Source organism: Rutidosis leptorrhynchoides, chromosome 10, assembly GCF_046630445.1.
Source record: "Rutidosis leptorrhynchoides isolate AG116_Rl617_1_P2 chromosome 10, CSIRO_AGI_Rlap_v1, whole genome shotgun sequence".
In the NCBI taxonomy this organism is placed as follows: Eukaryota; Viridiplantae; Streptophyta; class Magnoliopsida; order Asterales; family Asteraceae; genus Rutidosis; species Rutidosis leptorrhynchoides.
The window spans coordinates 319279167-319303068 of record NC_092342.1 but is presented as its reverse complement, the minus strand read 5'-3'; the positions used below and the strand labels follow the sequence as shown (position 1 = coordinate 319303068).

The following is a 23902-nucleotide window of genomic DNA, read 5'->3' as shown; positions in this document are numbered from 1 at the left end:
ACTTTACGTGACAGTTTCTATTCATTTTTGCTTAACCTCACGCTAAGTCTTACACCTATTCATATGTTTGTTCATCTTAAACTTGCAACTTACATCATCCTATATAGAACTCGTGGCCACAAAACCCAAGAGCACTCTTAGCATTAGCATAATCATAACCAAAAACATAAGCTGTCAACCCGTAAGTTTCTTTCTTGTATCGGATCCGGTCATACCACACCATAGACACAATTTACTAGGGATGACCCAGGATTATGCCTAAGCTAAACATATATCCATAGACATAAGGTCTAACCTCATTAAAATTAACATGAATACCAAGTCTAAGCTCGTCACAGTAACCTAGACATAAGTCTAAGCTTTTCACCTAGTGATCTTGATCGTTACCCTCTTGCACGGATGCAATCCGGGAGCATCAAGTCACTCATGACATCATATTTCGCATTCAAGATAAAATTATGAACATTCTTTCATACATAATCATAACCTTTTGACATAAAAGTTTCCTTCTAAAATCTAATTTAATCATATCATCCATAGACATAGGGCCTACGCTTATCACAATTTATATGAACATAAGTCTAAGCTCATCATCATGAATATGGACGTAAGTCCAGGCTCACTAACATTACCATGGACGCAAGTCCAAGCTCATTAACTTTACCATGGACGCAAGTCCAAGCTCATTAACTTTACCATGGACGCAAGTCCAAGCTCATTAACTTTACCATGGATCCAAGCTTATCATTATCGACATGGACACAAATCCAAGCTAATCGTCATTGACATGGACACAAGTCCAAGCTAATCGTCATTGACATGGACACAAGTCCAAGCTTATCATCATCAACATGGACACAAATCCAAGCTAATCGTCATTGATATGGACACAAGTCCAAGCTAATCGTCATTGACATGGACACAAGTCCAAACTAATCGTCATTGACATGAGCACAAGCCCAAGCTAATTGTCATTGACATGGATCCAAGCTTCATTACTTAGTGGGTTTGATCGTCACCCTCTTGCACGGATGCAATCCGGGTGCACCAAACCACTCTCATACATCCCATCACAAGTGCATAGTCTTCTCGAAACTATCTACTTGTTAACTCATTCCATATGATGCATATCATTATCGAATTAAACTTCATGCGTTCAAAATTCATTTCATTTAATAATCATATAGTCACACATCATTCATTTAGCGTAAGCAACTCATAATAGTTAAAAGCCGTTACTCATAGTAATTATGCAATCATACATGTCTAAGCATAAATATACCTCGGTTTAAGTCTAAATAATCCTAAGGTGGATTATCTAATTCTCTTAAACCACCGCTCTGATACCAACTTTTAACGCCATGAAACGATCGAAATTTTTTTTTTTTTTTTTTTTTTAAACAAATGTCCGCCCAGACCAAGTGATATGCCGCGGCGCGGCATCCCTTGGTCGCGGCGCGACATTTCAAAGGAAATCATTCCTGCTTAACAGCCCTTCTGTATTTGAAACATTCGATATGTCGCGGCGCGACATGTTGTGTCGCGGCGCGACATTACACGGCTGCTGGCACTGATCTGCAACTTATTATCAAAACCACATTTTCACCAATATGTTAACGAGACACTAAAGTCACTCGATCACGCACGACCTATTACACCAATTAACGTATCGTTTTGACCCATATCGGCTTATATGTCAAACTTGACCCATTTGGCTCGTTCCATTATCTATCACACTTCATCTAAACATACTTAAACCTTTCATTAACCTTATTACAAAATCTTTGACTACATGTTTACTCCAAATTGTTTAACGACATAACTAAAGACGTCAACACATGTAATTACCTAAAGCATGATTCAATTTTTGAGACTCACAATTCCACTTATAAAACCAATTTGGTCATACTTGAAAACTCTAAAGCAAAACAACCTTGAATTGCGAACATTTGAACACATGATCATCCGCATTCAATAACATAGGTCATAATCATAATAAAAGCAAGATTTAGAAAGTTGCTTTTACTTACTTGAGCTAACTTCTTACTTAAGTTTCGTGTGAAATCGCTACATCTTCAACACTTACTATATACCTTTAAGAACTTGGGAGATTCATTTTCTTCACTTGTCCCAATACATTCATGAAGTCCACTTATGATCTTTTGCCGCTTTTCAAGTACCTACATACATGACAACAACGAATATAGGTAAGCTCAATGCTTAGTGAGTAACATAGAGAATTAAGAATAAGTGCCCATAAACTTGGCACACTATAAATAGCGATAATTATCCTCCGTGAACCGTCTTCTTGGTAGCTAATCTCTTTTAGTAGAGTTTGTATGTCCTTGATTCACGAACACATAATACGCTTCATCACTAATACATCATAACAACACATATCTACAACATATTACATTCATAAAAAGAACTCCACAATAATCGTAAATCATCAATCACATAATACTTACCTTGCGCACCTGTGTATGTACAAGTATATCCCCACTTACCTGTCGTGACCCTCATGATCGACTTGTCCCGGTGTAGTTCCTTCTTCATTGGTCTATCATAGACTCATATCTCGTCACTCTATCCGAATTCCTTTACTACTAAAATTCTTGAAAGACTTCTTTAACATCTTGAAATTATATTAGCAAACTTAACACATCATAATATCATCTACCGCATTCATCATTAAGTACCCATTAACAACCATAACATAGACTAATAAAATTAAGTTCATCAAAATCTTTAACTTGATAACTTACCTTAAACAAAATACTTGGTCTTCTCAATCATAATATTCATGATATAACGAAAAACACATCATAATATCGAATACATAATTAAATCGTTATTCAAACATAAATTTACCTATGTACTCACCTTGGCCTCTTTTGCACACTTGGCCTCTTTCCTTCCTTTGATTAGCTCCTAATCACAATGCCAATCATATTAATAACTTGCTTGACACATAAATCCGTTCATAACGCCATTAGGCATCAAAGTGGCTACTAGCTTAATTTTAACCCAATTAAGCTTTTGACCGATTTTGACTCAAGAAAGGGACTTGAACCACTACACTTCAAGTGGTAATTCATGTCCAAATAACTCTCTAATAACATGAACACTTACAACATGCCCAAAATTCCAAACAATAATACTTTATACAAATTTTACACAATTCCACCATTTGGACAGCCCTACATTCACAGCAGATTCTGACCCATTTAAGTCTCTGTTCAGCATTTAAAGACTTGTTCATTGGAAAGGACACTCAAAGCCCTTTCCGAAAAGTGCTCACACGCCCTAAACGGAGCTACGGTTGATTTTATATGATTTTTACAAAATCAAGTTTTGTGCAGTTTTTTCTTAGCTACGAATTTTATCATACTTAAACCAATTCTAAACCAATTTAACACCTAAACATCCCCAACAAAGCCAAGTTACTTTCATGTACTAATAACACTATTAGAAATAGTTTTTAACACAACTAAATCATCATACAAGGCTAATAACATCATGACATTACTAGTTCTTCTCTTAGGCATTTTAACAAACACTTGATGTACATTTTCACATATCTAGCAAAACACAACTCTTTAAAATCATCATTTTCACACAAGACTTGTTCTTGTTCAATTTTGTGCATAAACTAAATCAATTCAACCAAACAACATGAAATTAACTTTTATAAGGTATGAACTTCATAATTAAACATGGTTTAGACACAATCAAACATACATTTAACCCAATTTCAAGCATAGAGTTCATACCTTAAATTTTAGGATTTGAGAACCCTAATTGTGCACAAAGAAGAGATGGTGATGAACTAGTGGGTTGTATACTTGTTGAAAGGGGCTCTAGACTACAAATTTATGATTGCATGGAAGATTTGAGCTTCAATTTTGCTCCTCTTGCCCTTCCTTGTTCGTCACCCATCCCACACACATATACAAAAGCTGGAAATGAGCTCCAAAATCTGATTTTGGTGCTCAAAAACGTTTTTGGCACTTTTACACAACTAGTCCCTCAATATACAAAAGCTGTCAAACCCCACTTTAACTCATATTTGACCCGTTTCCCGTTAATCGGGGCAGAATTTTGAAAAACTTAAAACACGAAAGTTGTCACATATTTAATTACGGACGTCTGGGTTTTTGAATCACCTCAATCCGAGAAAATATGAGCAAGTTATGCTCGTTTTACAAAACAGCTCCAAAATTACAACTTATCGAAAAGTTAACCGTTAAGCATTTCGACTTACTATTTTTGGCCCACGACCACCAACACTTATTATTATTAAAATAATAATATTTCAAGTCACTTCTAACCTTTCTTATACATTTATTCTTAGATCATACATATAAAACGTTAATAAAAGTTACTTATTAATTACTAGAAAAATATCTTGAAATTTGGGGTGTTACACCTTTAGTCCTTTTCCATGTCCATTTTAAGCAGATTTGTGGACGGAGGCGTGTGGTTATATGTGTGGTACTCTTTGCTTTTTTAGTTGTACATTTAATTAATTAATATAGTGTGTCTAAAATTATTTGAGGAAGTACGTGATTGTTGATAGAGTTTAGTCAGCCCTTGGAAGGAAATGCTGATGTAATGCTAATGCGGCAGCTACTCCTAGGAAGGAAATGTTGTCACCATTAGGAGCACTCCAGCATATTGGGATCGATCTTCTGAGGTTATGCTGTAGTTTTTGTTAGAAAAAAAATATATATGACCATTATTATAAGTTTCATCTATGTTATTTATTACATTCTTCTTCCAACAATTATAAGTTTATAACTTCATCAATTAAGTTATTATGTAAATTATATTGAAATTTGAGAGGATCACAATCTTAAATCACATATGCAGAGATGAACGGTACATATATACTAGGTTTTAGAGCTCGTGCGTTGCACGATGGATTAAATAATCGCTCAAAATGAATTTATTTTTTTAAACAATTATTCTTTTGAGTTTAAGAGCCCGTAATGTTGATAAATTTTATCATCCAACATTGACCAAAAAATAAATAAAATTAAACATCTACAATGTATATGAAAAAAGTAATACAGTTACCTTATCTATAATCTATAAATCAAATTAAATCCCTTAAATTATATTTATTTGATAGCCCATTATATTTTGTTTAGCAGTACATTTATAATTAAAAATGCATTTAAATCTATTTACTCCGTAACAGAAAAAGGCACTCCGTACTATACATTTTAAATAAAGATGTAGTATTAGTTAATATATGATGAGATCCTTTCTAAAAATACACTTTGTATATTTTAAAATTATATATATATATATATATATATATATATATATATATATATATATATATATATATATATATATATATATATATATATATATATATATATATATATATATATATGGAGAGGATACAGTGAGAACTTTTTTAGTGTGAGAACTTTAGGAACTCCAAAAAACACCTAAATACACTTAAATCCGAGCAAAAAAGAGGAATTCGAGCAAAAATACAAAACACGGACGAACAAAAATTTCATAGTCGAGCAAAAAAAAAAAATTCGACAAAAAATGTAGAACCATTTTTTGTTCGAATATCAAAATTTTTGTTCGACTACCTATATGTTCTACATTTTTGCGTTCGAATTTCAAAAATGTAGAACACATTTTTTGTTCGAATATCAAATTTTTGTTCGTCCTTCTTTTTTTTTTGTTCGACTTTCTCCATTTTTGCTCAACTATCAAGTTTTTTGCTGGTCCGTGTACTATTTTTTGCTCGAATATGGAGTTTTTTGCTCGAATTTCAGTGTATTTTTAAGTTCTCAGGGTTCTCACACAAAAAAAGTTCTCATTTGATCCCTCTACTATATATATATATATATATATATATATATATATATATATATATATATATATATATATATATGCATGTTTTTGTAGTAATTCAGTTTCAAAAATAACTTATTTAAAATGATTGTATATTACGAAGTATTAAATAATTTATGTTCTAAAATTATCATACTGGAGTAATTCACATATACTAGTATAGACAAGGTTTCAAAATTCGCTATTCGGTGATTAATCGATCGAAATTTTGGAAGGATTAATCGAAAATTCGGGGATTAATCGGTAATTAATCGGATTGTACTTTATACATTATATTAAATTTCAAAAATTATATGTGTAAATATAGAAGAAAATCATAAACATAAATATTTACTTTAACATAATTGTCTAAAACTATTTATTTTGTTCAAAAACTCTAAAATTATAGTTTAAATTTATGTTAAAATGTTGACTAACTTTGACTTTTACCGGTTTTGATTTCCAAATTCGATTTTGACCCTTTAATCGACGTAGACTGATAATTTAAACGAATTTTGGAAAATCGGAACGAGTTACTCTTAAAAATTAGTAATTTGAAATTAATCGGCGAGTAACAGGGTTTTTATAACAATGAGTATATATATATATATATATATATATATATATATATATATATATATATATATATATATATATATATATATAACAAAAAGATTTTGAGTCTTGTGGTTGAAAGTTATTTTTGGATTGTTTTATGTATAGATTATATATATTATTTACAATTATTATTATTATTATATTATAATAAAATAAATATTACTCCGTATATTAAGGGAAATAGTGGTTTGCGATTTTCATTTATAATTCTGCACATCCATTATTAACTTCGGTATAAAAATATGTTAATTATTAAATTTTTTATTGTGAATTAATGTGTGAACGGTTCCCATTTAATTTTCAATGAGATTTTCTATATGTAGCCTTTTTTATAAAATATATTATATTAGGAATATATATTAAAATCCACCAAATTTTTTTAACGTTTTTATCTTTCTGTTCACCGCGAGTTAAGTTCCACCTCCATCACCGTTCAACTCGAAATAATTTTACAAACAAAACGCAATAAATTGTATTCGAACGGAGCTTCGATGCACGACCAATAGAGCATTTCTTTTTAGCAATAAATATGAAAGTGGTTTAAATTTACAGTTTAAGTGCTTAAAATATTTATGAACCCGTAAATATAACTATTTTGGATTGTTATATGTATAGATTACATATATTATTTACAATTATTATTATTATATTATAATAAAATAAATATTACTCCGTATATTAAGGGAAATAGTGGTTTGCGATTTTCATTTATAATTCTGCACATCCATTATTAACTTGGGTATAATAATATAATAATTATTAAATTTTTTTATTGTGAATTAATGTGTGAACGGTTCCCATTTAGTTTTCAATGAGATTTTCTATATGTAGCCTTATATATAAAAATATATTATATTAGGAATATATATTAAAATCCACCAAATTTTTTTAACGTTTTATCTTTATGTTCGCCGCGAGTTAGGTTCCACCGCCATCACCGTTCAACTAGAAATAATTTTACGAACAAAACGCAATAAATTGTATTCGAAACGGAGCTTCGATGCACGACCAATAGAGCATTTCTTTTTAGCAATAAATATGAAAGTGGTTTAAATTTACAGTTTAAGTGCTTAAAATATTTATGAACCCGCAAATATAACTATTATAATATTAATTATACATGACGACTCCCCGAGTACCATTATTTTGCTAAAATTACTAACACTTTTTTTAAAATTAAACTCGCGGGTTACACTTTTATTCAAAAAATAATTGTATATAATAATTCTAAAATAATATAACTTATACTTACTAATGTTACGCTCCATGGCAAATTTTTGTACTCTAAATATTACGTAGTATATAATTAATATATTAAAAAATATTAAGGGTGAGAAAAAAATTGTAGACATTAAGTTACTAACAGCACCCAAAACCACTTTTATATTTGTCAACACCACGAGCTCTTAAACTCAAAAGAACTTTTAAAATTCGTCAACACCACGGGCTTTTAAACTCAAAAGAAATTTTTAAAATTTGTCAACATCACGGGCTCTTAAACTCAAAAGAATTTTTGAAATTTGTCAACACCACGGGCTCTTAAATAATTCTTATACTTTTTCTATTTTTTTTGGTATCGCTATTTACATACTACTATAAACTGAAAATTACATTTTTTGCACGGTTTTTTACACACCCGTGCAACGCACGGGCTCAAAAACCTAATATATATATATATATATATATATATATATATATATATATATATATATATATATATATATATATATATATATATATATATATATATATATATTAGACTTATTAGATTACCATAACGAAAACACACTTCACTCGCTGTATTAATGTCAAGTTCGCACTTCTTCTCTGAACTAAATTAGATTTGAACCATAATAGCCATAACATACTTTTTAAAAAGTCGAACTTACTAAATTATTTAATTTTCAAAGTACAGATATTAACGGATGGCGTAGAAGTATTGATTAAATATATTAAGAATTAGCATTACCATTCACTTCCTCACTATCATACAAGTTAGAATGAAATGTGAGAAGATAGTGAAGAAGTGTTTCATAAGATTGGAGTTCTCGAAAAAATGTGTGAGTAATTGCATGATTGATGGTAGTGATCTTAGAGTCTTATAATACTCTCGTGATTGATGGTAGTGGTCTTAGAGTCATATAATACTCTCTATCAGCAGTTACTCATAATGAGAAAGTAGTGATTACATATGTGTTTTCATGGTAATATATATTTCAAAACTTATTCTTTCATTTTATATTACGGAGTAATAAGGTGCTACTTTACAACATTAACATTATTTTTTTTTTGTCAAAAGGTGTAGATCGAAAAGAACACTTAAATATTGTGTTTTCTTTGAAACCCCATTAAAATCACCTCATAAGAGTAATGTTCGTTAAATACATTTTCGAATACCCCACTATGTTGGGGAATCAAGTATCAGCCCATTTTATTAAGAGTTTTAAATCATTACCAACAGTGGAACTTGAAATACGTTCATTTGACAAATACTTTTACATGACGGATCTCAACTTCTAAATCTACGGATATTGCTAAGCTATTAGCAGCTCATTCGTAGCATTATTCTTTTAATCTTTAGATACAAATCATTTTGTTCTTATATTCCAGATATTAAATGGGGCGGTGATATGTTTAGTAACTTTTTAAAAAATCTACTAAATTGTGAATATTACCTTTTAATGTATGTTCATGTAATACACATATACAAATACAATTATACACTTTATATATATATATATATATATATATATATATATATATATATATATATATATATATATATATATATATATATATATATATATATATATATATATATATATATATATATTGAATAATTTGATAAATTTATATTGACTCCATCAGATTTATTACTGTATGGTTTGATAGATAAAGGACAAAAGTTATTATTCATAACTTTTTATATATGTTACAGTACAATTTTCTGGGTAATGATTAGATAAGAGACATTTATGTGATTTGATTAATTGAGGTAGTGGGGTAGATGGGAAATGAGTGTTATTTTGAAATCTATGAGGTGATTTTGTGAACCAAATGAGTGCTAATTATATATATTCATGATAATGATATGACCATTCCTTGCTGCCATACTTTTAGCAGTTTGGCCCTAAATTATTTTTTTTTGAAAGGCAAGTTAATTTTATTAATTATGAAAAATTACACGAAATGAACTAGCAAGGAGCTAGAAGCAAAAAGCACGAAATTACATCCACGATTACACCCAACTAAAAACTCACAACAAAACGGACTGACATAAATAATAAAACACAAAAACGCGAGGACAAAAAATGACGCACACCACGACAGGTCGGGCAACTAAGTATCCGACTCCGAGGACGCACATGAAGAACAACAAGAGCAGCAAAATCACATATTTGACTCTCGTATCTATGTACAAAAAGAGGGATGATCCTTACCCACTTATTTTGATCCTCGTACACCATTTTACATAAACAACCTATTTTACCCCTACAATAATATTTTGGAAAAAAATCACAAAACCAATTAACTAGGCATTGACCCCCCCCCCCCCCCCCCCCCCCCTCTCTCTCTCTCTCTCTCTCTCTCTCTCTCTTATCTCAATACCAGTCTCTCAACCATGAAAACCACTCTCTGTGCCTTCTTTTCTTGATTATATTCCAAAATTCAGTACATAATGAATTCCTCTAGTTTTTACTCGTCTTTGTTACTACGGAGTATATTACAGTTTTCAAAACACATATAATACGTAAATATAAGTGCCCTATACAATCCTTAGTTGATGATTTTTATTTTCATACATCTTTTTCCGGCAAATCAATATTTCATCTAGTAATACTCATCACAATCGTTCCGACCACTTAACCAACCTTCCGATCTTAAATCAGAATGATACTCAAAAAAACCGAATTAAATCTGAGGAATCCTTCCTGAAAAACACCTGGTATCTAGCTGGTAAATTACAAAGAAAATGGAATCAAACTCTTGCCAAAAGTGAATGTATAACAGGGAAATAAATTTTCCGGGTGATTTTGATTCGTGGTGGCGCGTCATCAAACGGAATCCGATAAAAATTTATTCAGTGGGTTCAAAAAATGATTTTAAATTCAATGGTGGTGAAGGTGATTTTTAACTCTCAAGAGATTAAGAGTAATCTCGTAATTTAAATAGTGGGGTTGTTAACCTTTTTAAAGAGAGAGAAATAGTTTACAGGGGAAGTACGTACGGCGATGAGGATTGTGATGTCAAATTAAAATACTTTAACTTAAAGGGTATAATAGTCACTTGACATATTTTAGTGTGTATGGATTAAAAATAAGAGTGTGAGGATCAGCCCCATACAAAAAGATGGTGGTGTACAAAAACAAATTACCAATAATAGATATAAATGTGTATACCACGACTCCGTGAGTGTGATATGGATAATTGTATGAATTAACTTATTTTTTTAACTTACACAAACATCAATTTATAGGTGAATAACTTTTTTTGAAATCTTATGTTAACTTCCTTAACGCGATGTTCTTATTAAATCTTATGCTTTGTTCTTATTAAATGCAGTTATCTCAATAAATTCGATTTTACCACTCGCGATGCCCGTATAAGTTCGTCGTAGAGTTTTCTTTTGAGAAGTGGTGTATAGGGTTCGTCCAGGAATGATCGGGTGGTCGGGTGAATTCCGACTTCGCGTTCGGACCCCATCAGTGACTTTTAACCCCGTTCAAATCATAATAATAAGTCACGATGTAAATCTACATTCACACTTACTTAAATTTTACTTGTATTATTTAATAAGTCAAACGCGAATCTCTTGATTAAGTTACATACTATTAATTTCATAAGTAAAAAATAAATGTGGCCTAAAATTAAAGTGCATGCATGGTTTATTCAACTTATTTTCTCTATGCGTACGTCTAAATTCATATTCTACTTCAAATAAAGGCTATACTTAAGCTATTGTGTTAATTCATATTCTCTGTCTATATTTAAGCTCTTGTGTTACTTTTTCTTTTATTACCATTACCATTACCAATTAATCTAAAAAGAAACTTCATTACATCTGTATATTCATTTTTTTATAAGAATAAGAAATATTACAATGGGGAGTGATTCGTACACCACATGTTTTTAGCCGTATACCACTAAACATGCTTTACAGTGTTGTACAGTACAATACTATAAAGCATGTTTAGTGATGTACGGCTAAAAACAGGTGTTGTACGAATCAACACCCTATTACAATATCTACAGAAAATGGAACCTAAAGAAATGTTTTTCGTGTACGTTATTCATGGCTTGTTTGACTAGTGCTTGATATTATGGGATGTGCTTGATTGTTTTCAAACTTATGATTGCACTTTTTGTATCCATGCCTTCTTATTGGACTGAATCAGGATTCTGTGCAGTACAAAGTAAGCATTCAATGCATGGTTTCATCACATTTTCTACCCTTTTACCTTCTTTTTATGTATTACTCCGTAAAAAGAGTACCTTCTATCCTCCAAATGCTCATTTTTATCTTTGAAACTTGTAAAAATTTCTAGTAATTTCAAAAAACAGGATTTATTTTTGGTTTTTCAAAACTAAAAGTAGATGTAAGAAGCATCTTCTCCAAAATTAAGACAAACGAGGTTGTGTCACTTTCTCTTATTTTTACTATTATTTTTTTCCGGGTTATCCTTTTGTCTTATTGTGCATTATTCACAAGCTTATGTCAGGAATATATATTTATATATTTTATAAAATTATATATACATTATACATTATACATTATACATATACATATACATATACATACATATATATATATATATATATATATATATATATATATATATATATATATATATATATATATATATATATATATATTATGAAATAAATTATTAAATATCATTTAAATATGTACTAATATTTATCTATATCTCACTCACCATTATTAGATTATTTTTGTTTCCATTTATCTTCCCTCAATCCCATCACTTTTTTAATATCTACCATGTAAACATAAATAAATCATTATTCATCATTACAGTATTTATTATAAATACTCTTTCATTGTACACTCCTTCACTACAAATAGACACTTGGCATTTTCCACAAATTTGAACCCAGCCTTTTTCCCTCTTTTCATCATCATCATCATAACATTAAAATTAAACATATATTGTCTTTTTTTTTTATAACTGAAAAAAGGTTTCATTTTTAAGTTCAGGTAAACAGAAAGATATGGGAAAAGCTTCAAGGTGGCTTAAGGGTTTGTTTGGTAAGAAAAAGGATGAAGAAAATTTGGATAAAAAAGATAAGAAAAGGTGGAGCTTTGGTAAGACCATGAAGGAAACAATAGATTCATCTCCAATGGTGGATAACAATGATCCTACTTGGATGAGTTCTTACATGTCTTCATCAGAATTGAAACAAAACAAAAATGCAATTGTTGTTGCTGCCACCGCAGCTGCAGATGCCGCAGTGGCAGCCGCACAAGCTGCCGTGGCTGTTGTGCGACTCACCAGCCACGGCAGAGAAACTCTTTTTGGTGGTGGTAGAGAAAGATGGGCTGCTGTCAAGATTCAAACAGTTTTTAGAGCTCATTTGGTAAGTTGTGTTTTTTTTTATTACAACATTTTAAATTTGGAAAATAATACTGTGTTGGCTTAATGCAATTCTGCATGTTATAGTTTTAATCTGTATTGTAGTGCTTGTATTTATATTTATGCAAGTACTTTATGTTCATTTGGTTTCCTATTTGGTAGCCCAAGTAGACTGTGAATGCAAGTACATTTTATTCTCTTTATTATACTGATAGCATAATTATAAAATTCTAAGCTCTTTACTGTTACTTCATTTCTTTTTGTGATTGTGAATTAAATTGTTAATGTGTAATGTGCATAAAGTTTGAATTTAAATTTTGCAATTTCCAGACTCAAGAGTATGTTCAGTTCATACTTGTTGAGTTTTAGCTTTTCTTGATTGGATGGATTTTTAATATTTAAATTATCTTTTTGGGAGGATTTAATATAATTTAATTTAGTTTGAAAAATTGCCTTTACCTAGGTATCGTATTGTTGACTTTGTTCAATTCCTTATGTTCTTTCACCAACATAGTGCGTTTTCTCTATTGATTTTTGTAATTATGTATCTGTTTTCATACTAACTTTTCTTTTTGTATGCGTAACCCAAAAAAACCTAGACTTTATGTTTTGACCATAAAACATTAAAACAAACTTAAATCATTGTATTTGGTCAATCTTGTTTGATGTATTTTTATGACTCCATTGCATAGTTGGGTGTCATCCTTTTGTATTTTTTTTTTTAATTGGAAGACATGTCTGAAAATTTTGGTCAAACTTTGGTACCTCTTTTTTAATTGTTTTAATAAATTTTATTAATTATAACCATTAATTATTTATGGTATGGTATGTGGTTATAGGCAAGAAAGGCTCTAAGGGCATTAAGAGGGCTGGTGAAATTGCAGGCTCTTGTTAGAGGATTCCTTGTTAGAAAAAGAGCTGCTGCAACTCTATACAGTATGCAGGCCCTCATTAGAGCCCAGGCTGCTGTTCAGGCCCAGCGGGCCCGTCTCTCGTTCAAAGATCAACGGGTTCAGCCCGAAACCCGTCACAGAAAAACCACTGTAAGATCCTTGGCATGCTACTCTATTCATTCTGTTAATTTAAATAGTGAATTTTTATGCCTAATTTTTGTTTTTTTAGTGTATACATATGGTAAGTTTGCTGTTATCTTTTTAAAATTCTGGATTTGCTACTGAATTTATAATCAAATAAAGTGTTATTGTTAAAAATTCAGGAGAGATCTGATCATGAAACAAGAAGTGAGTATCATAGCAAGAGACTTTCAACTTCATATGAATCGACAACAAATTCGTACGATGAAAGCCCAAAAATAGTTGAAATCGATACTTACAGGCCACACGCAAGATCCAGGCGAATTTACACATATCCAACAGATTCGAGTGAAGAATCATATTACCACCATAACATGTCATCTCCTTTACCATGTCCCTTTCCATCTCGTATTTCCGAGAGTCACCAAGATCCCGAATGGGGATTTGTTGGTGAGGACTATAAGTTATCATACACCACTCAAACCACGCCTCGTTTTGCTAATTTAAACAGATCAAACGTGCAAGCCACACCTGCGAAGAGTGTATGTGGGGACGCCTTTTTTAGGCCTTATTCTAACCACTATCCAAGTTACATGGCAAACACTCAGTCGTTTAAGGCGAAGCAGAGGTCTTATAGTGCTCCTAAACAAAGGCCAGAAAATGGGACTAAAAGGAGGTTATCACTTGGTGAATTAATGGCATCAAGAAGTAGTTTAAGTGGTCTGAGGATGCAAAGATCTTGTTCTAAGGTTCAAGAAGCTGTAAAGTTGTGAAGTATTTTGTTGTTTGCTAGGTTCCTTTAATATTAATCATCACTTTATCTTGGATAAAGAATTAGGAATGTTTGTGTAGTAAGTAGAAGGGTTTGTTTATGTTTTTTTTTTTAATCTCATACATCAAGTTGTTTTGGTGGATGAGCTTCTCTTTAACTAATCTAATTTTAATCATCTTTATGCTAAAATTTGGGTTCATATGTCTTATACATCAATTTTTATAAAAATAATTAGATTTGAAGATGTCTTATTGTACTTTTTTTTCTTCAAAATAACGAATTTTTTTATAGAAACGGAAAACGTTTTCAAAAAAAAGACGTCTTCAACAACAAAGAAAACTCGATGAGGCTCGTACCTAAAAAACGGTACTACAAAACGGACTATCTTTACCGAGTCACATCTATCGAATCGATTAAAAACTAACACAATGGGCTATCCAATACCAAAAAAGCCCACTAAACAACAAAACTAGACATAACAAACTTGCAAAAAATCTTACCAAACAAACTACATCAAAACAACTAAGGACCGACCTTAATTATTTTACCGCCGGAGATCTCCTTTCGAATTTTTTTCCAGACCGGTTTTCAATCTTGAAAGAGAGAACATTTGAGGTACCGTCTCGTACCAAGGATTATGTCTTATTGTATTTTTTTACTCCTGTAATGACTCCGGACTGCTCGCAAAGCGGAAGTCGCCATGAGATTAGTCAGTTCACAAAAGAGTTAAATACTTAGATTAAAAAAAATGTATTATTGTGAATTGAGAGCATTCAATGTCGATATCACCGTTAAAAAAAACCATTGTAAACGTAGAAAACACTAATAGACAATTACTAGTGCACCATCAATACTTAAACCAGTGGCGGATCTAGGATTAGTGATCACTTGTGTCACCGGTTAAAATCACAAAAAAGATTCTACTATATGACTTATTTTAAGGTGTCACACCAAAAAAATTTACACCATTCACCGGTATCACTAGTTAAAAATTCAAAATATTTTTCACTGCATCGCGTATTTGAGTATTGTCCTGTGTAACCACTAATTACACACTATATATCCGCTTCTCACTTAAACATATTAATAATGAACAATTTTACAAGGAATGTATCGTTTACTATAAGAGTTAGATGTACAATTTATTTATTTTTTGTTCACATGTGTAAGTTTGAAATCATAAATCGTAGGATTTCATTTGATAATTATGTTAAGTGCAATTTTGTGATTATATTTGTAGATAGTTTTAAGGGTTTGTCTTGGTTCTCAGGCCACATACAATCATCCGCTATCCGATGTCGCCACCAATCGCCACCGGGTCACGGCCAAAATCAGCAAACCGTGAACCGGTCCGCCAGTGGGTCTTGCAACATGAGTAACGGGTCGAAAGTGGGGCCCGCCGAATTTCTTTTTTTTTTTCCAAAGGCTATTTTGTTTTTTTTTTCTCTTTTGAACCACTAAACAATACAGTTTTCTATATATATACCCACACTTTTGACAACAAAAACATACACTCTCATCCCATTATTTACCTAACACTCTCACCTTCAATTCATATTTCACAAAAACAAAAACAAAAAAAATCAAATGGATTTGGAAGATTTATTAAATTCTCAGAGCGAGAGCGAGGAGAGCGTGACGGATAGTGATAGCGCAGAGTTCAATTCCGATGAAGATTTAAATCAAGACGGTTACAACACGCTTAACTTACTCGAGTCGTTTGATGCAATAGACGAAGAAGATGAAGCTCAAAACTCTCGTACAATAGAAGACGTCGGTTACAAAGAGATCGGATTGAGTCCGGTAATCATTTTTACAACGACTATTTCTCGGATAATCCAACATTTTCGAGTGATTATTTTCGAAATCGATACCGAATGAGTAAGTCATTGTTTATTCGTATTGGTCATGCTATTCTAGCATATGATTCTCAACCGAAACCCGATTATTTTAAATATATTGATCAACGTTATGATGCAACCGGTCAACTCGGTTTCAATATTTTTCACCTGTGCTATACTTCACAACATGATCACCGAAGACAATGCGCGCAACATATGCGACCTCGAAGAGGATTATCTCCGAAATCGAGAAAACATGTCGTGACGTACTTGGGCGGAGAGAGTTGAGCTCCAAGATCGGGTGGATCGAGAGATGTGAGATCGAAGAGCGCATCATGTCCTTTGAAACAATTTGATCGAACACATTTGGACACTCCCGGATGATTATATTGTTCGAAACAATTAGCGTTATTTATTGTGTTTTTTTTATTTATGTATTTTTTTTATTTTTTAACTAGTGAAATGACCCGTGGAATCACGGGTTTGATTAAACGAAAGAATTTAATGATATGTTTTAGGAATTAAGTGAATGTAAATGTTAAAGTCGTTTATCTTAATGACCCGTAAAACCACAGATTCTGACTAAGAAACTTGTCGTTGTTTTTACAAACATATAGAGACATGTATTTTTACATATATATGTAATGTAATTAATCTAGTAAAGAGAATATATATTTGAATATTAATACTATAATAATAATAATTATAATAATTATAATAATAATAATAATAATAATAATAATAATAATAATAATAATAATAATAATAATAATAATAATAATAATAATAATAATAAAGTTTGCTTAAAAATTGAGTATTTATATTTTTAATAATTATTATTAATAACAAATGCCTTTTAAAATTTTGAAAATTAAAATACAATTATTATATGAAGGTTGTACAATATGCTTTAAAATTTGTACATTTGTTCATTGAGTGTTTTGTAGAATATTGTACAATTTGTTTTAAAGTTTGTACATGTAGGTGTTTTGTTATAAGGTTGTACATAACGCTTCAAATATTGTAAATATGAAGTAAAGGCGTGCAATTCGTTTGAGTTTTCTAGGGTTTTAATTTGATTTGGGAAAAGGAAGATATTTTGAGGATGACGATTTGTATCCGTATATGCTTTTTGATTTAGCGAATGTATTGCGGAGCACGGGGGTAATTTTATTTACCATATAAAAAAACAAATACTCCGTAAATTACAAAAGGAATAAAGGCTACATTTTTGTTAATTTATTTATATCTTAATCATAATTAATTGTAATGATTAAATTTTAATTGTAAATTAAATTAATTTATGATGTCATCCAAGTGGGTTAGATTTTTTTCTATTTTTTATTTTATTTTTTTCAATGAAGGAAAATGACTATTTATGATGTCATCATTATAGCATTTTAATATCTATCTATATATCTATAGTAATTGATTCTAGAATTATAAATATGGTGTATTAAATACGTTTAACTTAATAAAATTTACTCATGCAATTTAATAAACTGGTAAAAAAGTTAAAAGTATTATGGTAAAAAAGTAAAAAAAAAAATTAAAATCATATTAATTAAAAATGTAATAAATAAATTTTAAGTAATTAATAATCAATAAATATATAAACCTTTCATCTTCTAAGTAACGTAAGTTATTTTTTTAACCTATAAATATGTCTTTTCCATTCCATTTTTCATATCAATAATACAAAAGAGTACACCATATTACTAATGTTGTATTCTCTATTCTTTTAAGATGGAAAGAAGAAATGATATATAGAATATTATAGTATGTATATATATATATATATATATATATATATATATATATATATATATATATATATATATATATATATATATATATATATATATATATATATATATATATATATATATTCATGTTTTTGTAGGTATCGAAGAAACACCAATTTCTAAATATTGTAAACCGCGGACAATGCAAGAAGAAACGTGGTTGACTCTATATTGGATCGATTCATCCGAAGCTTCTCTTTTTAATGATAATATTATGATATTATGATTATTATATTGTATATTTGTATAACTTATATGATAAATAATTAAGATTATAATTATTATGATTATAATTCATAATTATAATTATGAATATGATTATGATTACTATTTTTGTTATTATTACATTTTAATTATAATTCATATAACTAAGATTATTATAAGTGTAACGTTTCTTATACACGTAAATATATAGATAATTTATATAAATAATTATTCATAATTATAATTATGAATATGATTTAATAATAGTTATCATTATTATTATTATTATTATTATTATTATTATTATTATTATTATTATTATTATTATTACTATTATTATTATTATTATTATTATTATTATTATTATTAAATTTTAGTTATAATTTATATAAGTATCATTATTATAGGTGTAATGTTTTTTACTCATGTAAATATATAAATCATCTTAATTTAATAAGTTTGCATAAATAATTATATATATATATATATATATATATATATATATATATATATATATATATATATATATATATATATATATATATATATATATATATATATATATATATATATATATATATATCAATGTAAATATGAAAAATGAAAAGTTTAAAACTATTGTTATTATTTATGTCATAGCTTAGTTTTAAATTTATGCCAAAATTATGATAAGAAAAATGAAAAGATTGAAACTAATTATATAATTTATGACCTATAAATTTTAGTTTTTATAAATGAATGTTTATAAATAAATTTAAAATAAGAAAAATAAAAAAATAACAGTTATTGAAAAGTTTATAACGTTTATTACTCTTGGTGGTGTTACACATCTTTATTGTAATAGTTAATAAATAATTGTTAATTTGATATCAATTGTTATTGAATGTTATGAACCTCCAATTTTATTCTATTCACAAGTTTTATATTGTGTGGTGTAGTAATACGTAACGGTTCATGTTTATATTTAGAAGTTTTTTTATTTACTCCAATTATAATGTAATTACTTATTGTCACATATGAAGTCATAAAGAGATACTTTCAATAATTTAATGGTAAATTGTAAAGGTAATATATGTTTTAATATTATGATTCGTCTTACAATATGTATGTTTTATAATGTATTTTGACATCATTTGTTAACTCATTTGACAACCTTTTTAATAAACTTTTGTTTATATATAGTTTCATCATACGTTACTACATATGACCCGAATGTGCAGATTTCTATAGTGGCAAACGAAACATATGCACAAAATTCTACTTGGGCACTTGCATAATGAGACCAACATCAACTTTCACCTCAAGTTAAATATGTTTTCAACCAACTCCCATCATGACTCTAACTATTCGGAACACGAATTTCAGAATAGTGAAATTTGAGACAAGCCGTGCAACGCACGGGCATTGCCTTCTAGTTAAATATAGATTATGTAATGTTTTAAATTTTTAATAATGTAATGGTTTTATTTTATTTAATAAAATATTATTGGTATTTATTTGCTGTATTTAAATAATAATTTATAATTGGTTAAAGTTTGAAATAGAGTGGATGATAGTGAGTGTTTAGTGAAAGGAATGTGAAATAAATGTTAAAGTATTTGTTCTGATGTGACGCTGATGTGGCAGAAAAAATATTTGTTAAAGAGGTGAACCATTGTAAGTGGCCTCATGGTTTTTTTTTTTGTTTTTTTTGTTTTTGTTTTTGTTTTTTTATTGTTTTTTTGTAATGTAAATTTTGTTTGTCTGATAGTTTCAAAGGTGTTGTATTATATTGTAGTAAATGAATATATGGATCGGCGGAGATAGGAATGTGCATGTGGATATTTTGTCACCCTTAACTCTTCACTGGTAGACGATCGTGATAGTATTGATGGAGAAACCATTGGCTAACAAGAAAGAAATTTAGCGAGAGTGGTTAATTATTTGCCGCTAAAAAAAATTAGGGTATACATACGTGATTAATATAACAATAATTGATGAGTATAAATTAATTGGGTGTATTTGATAGATTTATATGCTTAAAATGAGCTTATTTGATATTATCCTACTCATGTGGGTAAATATATGAGTTTAGCACTGGTAAGTGTATATATGTTAAAAACTCATTATATTATTTTATTACTATTTTATACAATGATATTTGAAATGTTGAAATTGTAGTTGAATTTATCAACTAGTTTCCGAACTGAGTGTTTTATACAAATCCTATATGTAACGAAAATTCTTTTAAAGTTATACTCCGTATTTTATATTATTTTATTTTTAACGTCAAGAAATAATAATTATATATCATCTTGATAAACGCATTTGACTTTAATCTTATCTTGATAATTGATAATTGATAATTGATAAGGATGATAATTGATAATTGATTGAAATTGAAATTGAAATTGAAATTAATATTTGATAATTAATAATTTGATAGATGATAATTGATTGAAGCTAATGAAAATTTGATTTTTTTTAACGGCGAATTTGAATCAGCGGATCATTTATTTCAACTACCCTCATTATTTACACCCACACACGCTAGAAGGAAACTCATACTCGGTTTGTTTGGCAACTAATCGCGGGACCTGAGTTGCTTGGCAACTAATCGCATGAAATTGGAGAAAAAACCTAACGCCCTCAGAAATTGAACTCGGGTTGCATGGCAACTAATCGCGACCCTTTCACACTGAAGCATGATACTATTGAATAAAACTGAAGCATGATACTATTGAATCAAACGTTCATTGGTAGCTAATGAAAATTTGATATGGGCTAGAATTTCACCGTTTGGCTCAAGCATACATTACGACTTATGAGTACTTTGTAGTATTTTTCCAAATAGAACTTGCACAGTTATTTAGTGGTATATATGTAAAAAATATTAGTGTGAATCATTCACGTTTAAGAATAAATATTTACATGAGATAATAACGATAAGAGTTTTTCTAACATTAGCGCTAAGGACTATCTTTAAGAAACTATGACATGAATTAAATTATTGTACATTTTAGTAACAATTCACTGGCGGAACTTAGTGGGGACCAAGGAGGGCCTTGGCCACCCTACGTATTTGGACAATGGTGTTAATATTTTTTTTATTTTATTTTATGGCTAGTTATGGAGTATTAATTGTTGTAGTACTATATGGCCCTCTCAAATTTCTAACTTATATTGCCTGCACACATTGTGTTCTTCTATTGGTCCCTCAATGTTATAATTACTATTAACCAGTGGCGGAGACAAGGGGGGACTGGATGGTGCTCAGCCACCCTTAACAACTCAAGTTTAACCATTGTTATTCAATAAATTTAATGCAAGTTACATTAGTTTGAGATGATTTAATGTTAGAGATATCATTGTTATTATTGAAAAGTAGTAGAAGAGAAAGAAATTGGTTGAAGACCAAAAAGAAATTGGTACTATTGTTAAAAGTATATGACCACAACGTTCATTTATTATGATTTTACGGTTTATAAAAAAGTCAAGCCCCCTTAACCTTAATTTCTGGCTTCGCCTCTGCTATTAACCTATATATAAACAAAGTTGCAGATTAATCTTTATAAATTAAAGTTTTCTAACAATATATGTAATGATATTTCATTAAATTTATACACTTATGCATAATTAATAGCCACCTAAAATAAATATATAAGAAAATAGCAACAATTTGACATTCTTTACATTTTATTAAATGATGCAAATGCAACGATTTGCTATGAGATGATAATAAAAACGTAGTGATTTTCGCGTAACATATAAATGTATTTTAAAGTCTCCACTACCCGGCCCTCCTACAAAAATTATCCAAGTTCCGTAACAACCCATTAACTTTTAAAAACCAACTCACCCCACTAACTTGATGTACAACAAATCATGCATAAATTTTTTTTTTAAGTATAGCCCTAAGAGCTATGATTAGACAAAGTGCATATATCAAATTAATTTCCTCACATTTTTACAAAGTAAAATGACAATCATATCATTTTCATTTTTCCCTATATTCCTCTCATATATCACTCTCCGTCTTTAAGTCATTATGTAGTGCGAATGTAAGGAAGAAAATTATTCCTCCAATTAAATCATAAATAATGCCTTTCTTCATAATCATATCGATTTATTAGTCATTCAAAATATATCAGTTTATATGTCACTCTCAACTATCAAACACATGTTAATATTAACGCACTAACACATTAGTTATAGATGTCTTTGAACATGGGCAATGTGGGCAACCGTCCAGGACCCAAACATTTAGCGGAACCCAAAAGTTTGAATATATTATATAGTTTTTCCAAAATAACCAATTAAATGAAATAAAAAAAACTATCAATTAAAGTTCGGATACTATGATTTTAAATTTGTTTTTTAACTGCGATATAGATATCGAATGCTCTCATTTGTCACTCACACACGCGTTAGAAGAAAACTCAATTCGCGACGATGTTGACAGTACCATCGAAGGTAGGGAAAACCCCCAGAGACATTTCCAAATCGTATTGATGTTGGCAGTACCATCAAAGGTTGGAAACCCCCTACTTGAAATGAGAATCGAAACTAGATTTGCGGTACCTCAAGTTAGATCTCATCCACATACCATTCAAGCCAAGCATCAGTGGTTATAATTATAAATTGTTAAATACATTGTAAGTAAAAACAGATTAATTTTAGTATTATCATTTTATATGTATCAAAAAATTAAACGTGTATGAAGTCCTATTTTTATTTTCGTCCAGGGCCTACTAAGTGTGGAGACGACCCTGACATTAGCGCTACCTCACCATTTTCTTCTCAACACATCCAAAACGCTTCTCTCCCCACCAATGACAAACACCACCACGAGTGTATATTGGCGCACCCAAGACATGACCACAGTGCAAACGGCGCTACAAAGACTAGAAGGAAGACGGAGAATTAACTGAACGGTTAGGACTCCTATAACATGTAGTAGCATAAATTCCTTCTTTCTTTTCACATAATTTATTTATATAATCAAGTGTTAATACTATCGGGTAAGGGTCTGTTTACTAATAATTTAATGGACTTAATTGAATTATGGAATTTTTGGGTCAGCAAGTGTATGTGTTTACTTGGGTCTTAATGATTGTGCCCAGCTAAATAAAAAGCTGTTTCGGTCACCTTAAAAACCCTTCTACTCTAGATACAGTCATTCTAGTTCCAAGAG

General features: G+C 29.9%; 1 protein-coding gene across 1 annotated transcript; it reads left to right on the top strand.

Annotated features, from left to right (window-relative positions):
- The first annotated feature begins 12587 nt into the window (after nt 1-12587).
- LOC139872866 (protein IQ-domain 26-like) lies at nt 12588-14964 on the top strand. Its single transcript, XM_071860797.1, has 3 exons — nt 12588-13077; nt 13913-14116; nt 14290-14964. The coding sequence occupies exons 1-3, from the start codon at nt 12712-12714 to the stop codon at nt 14878-14880; spliced, it is 1161 nt and encodes a 386-aa protein (XP_071716898.1). The 5' UTR covers nt 12588-12711; the 3' UTR covers nt 14881-14964.
- The last annotated feature ends 8938 nt before the right edge of the window (nt 14965-23902 follow it).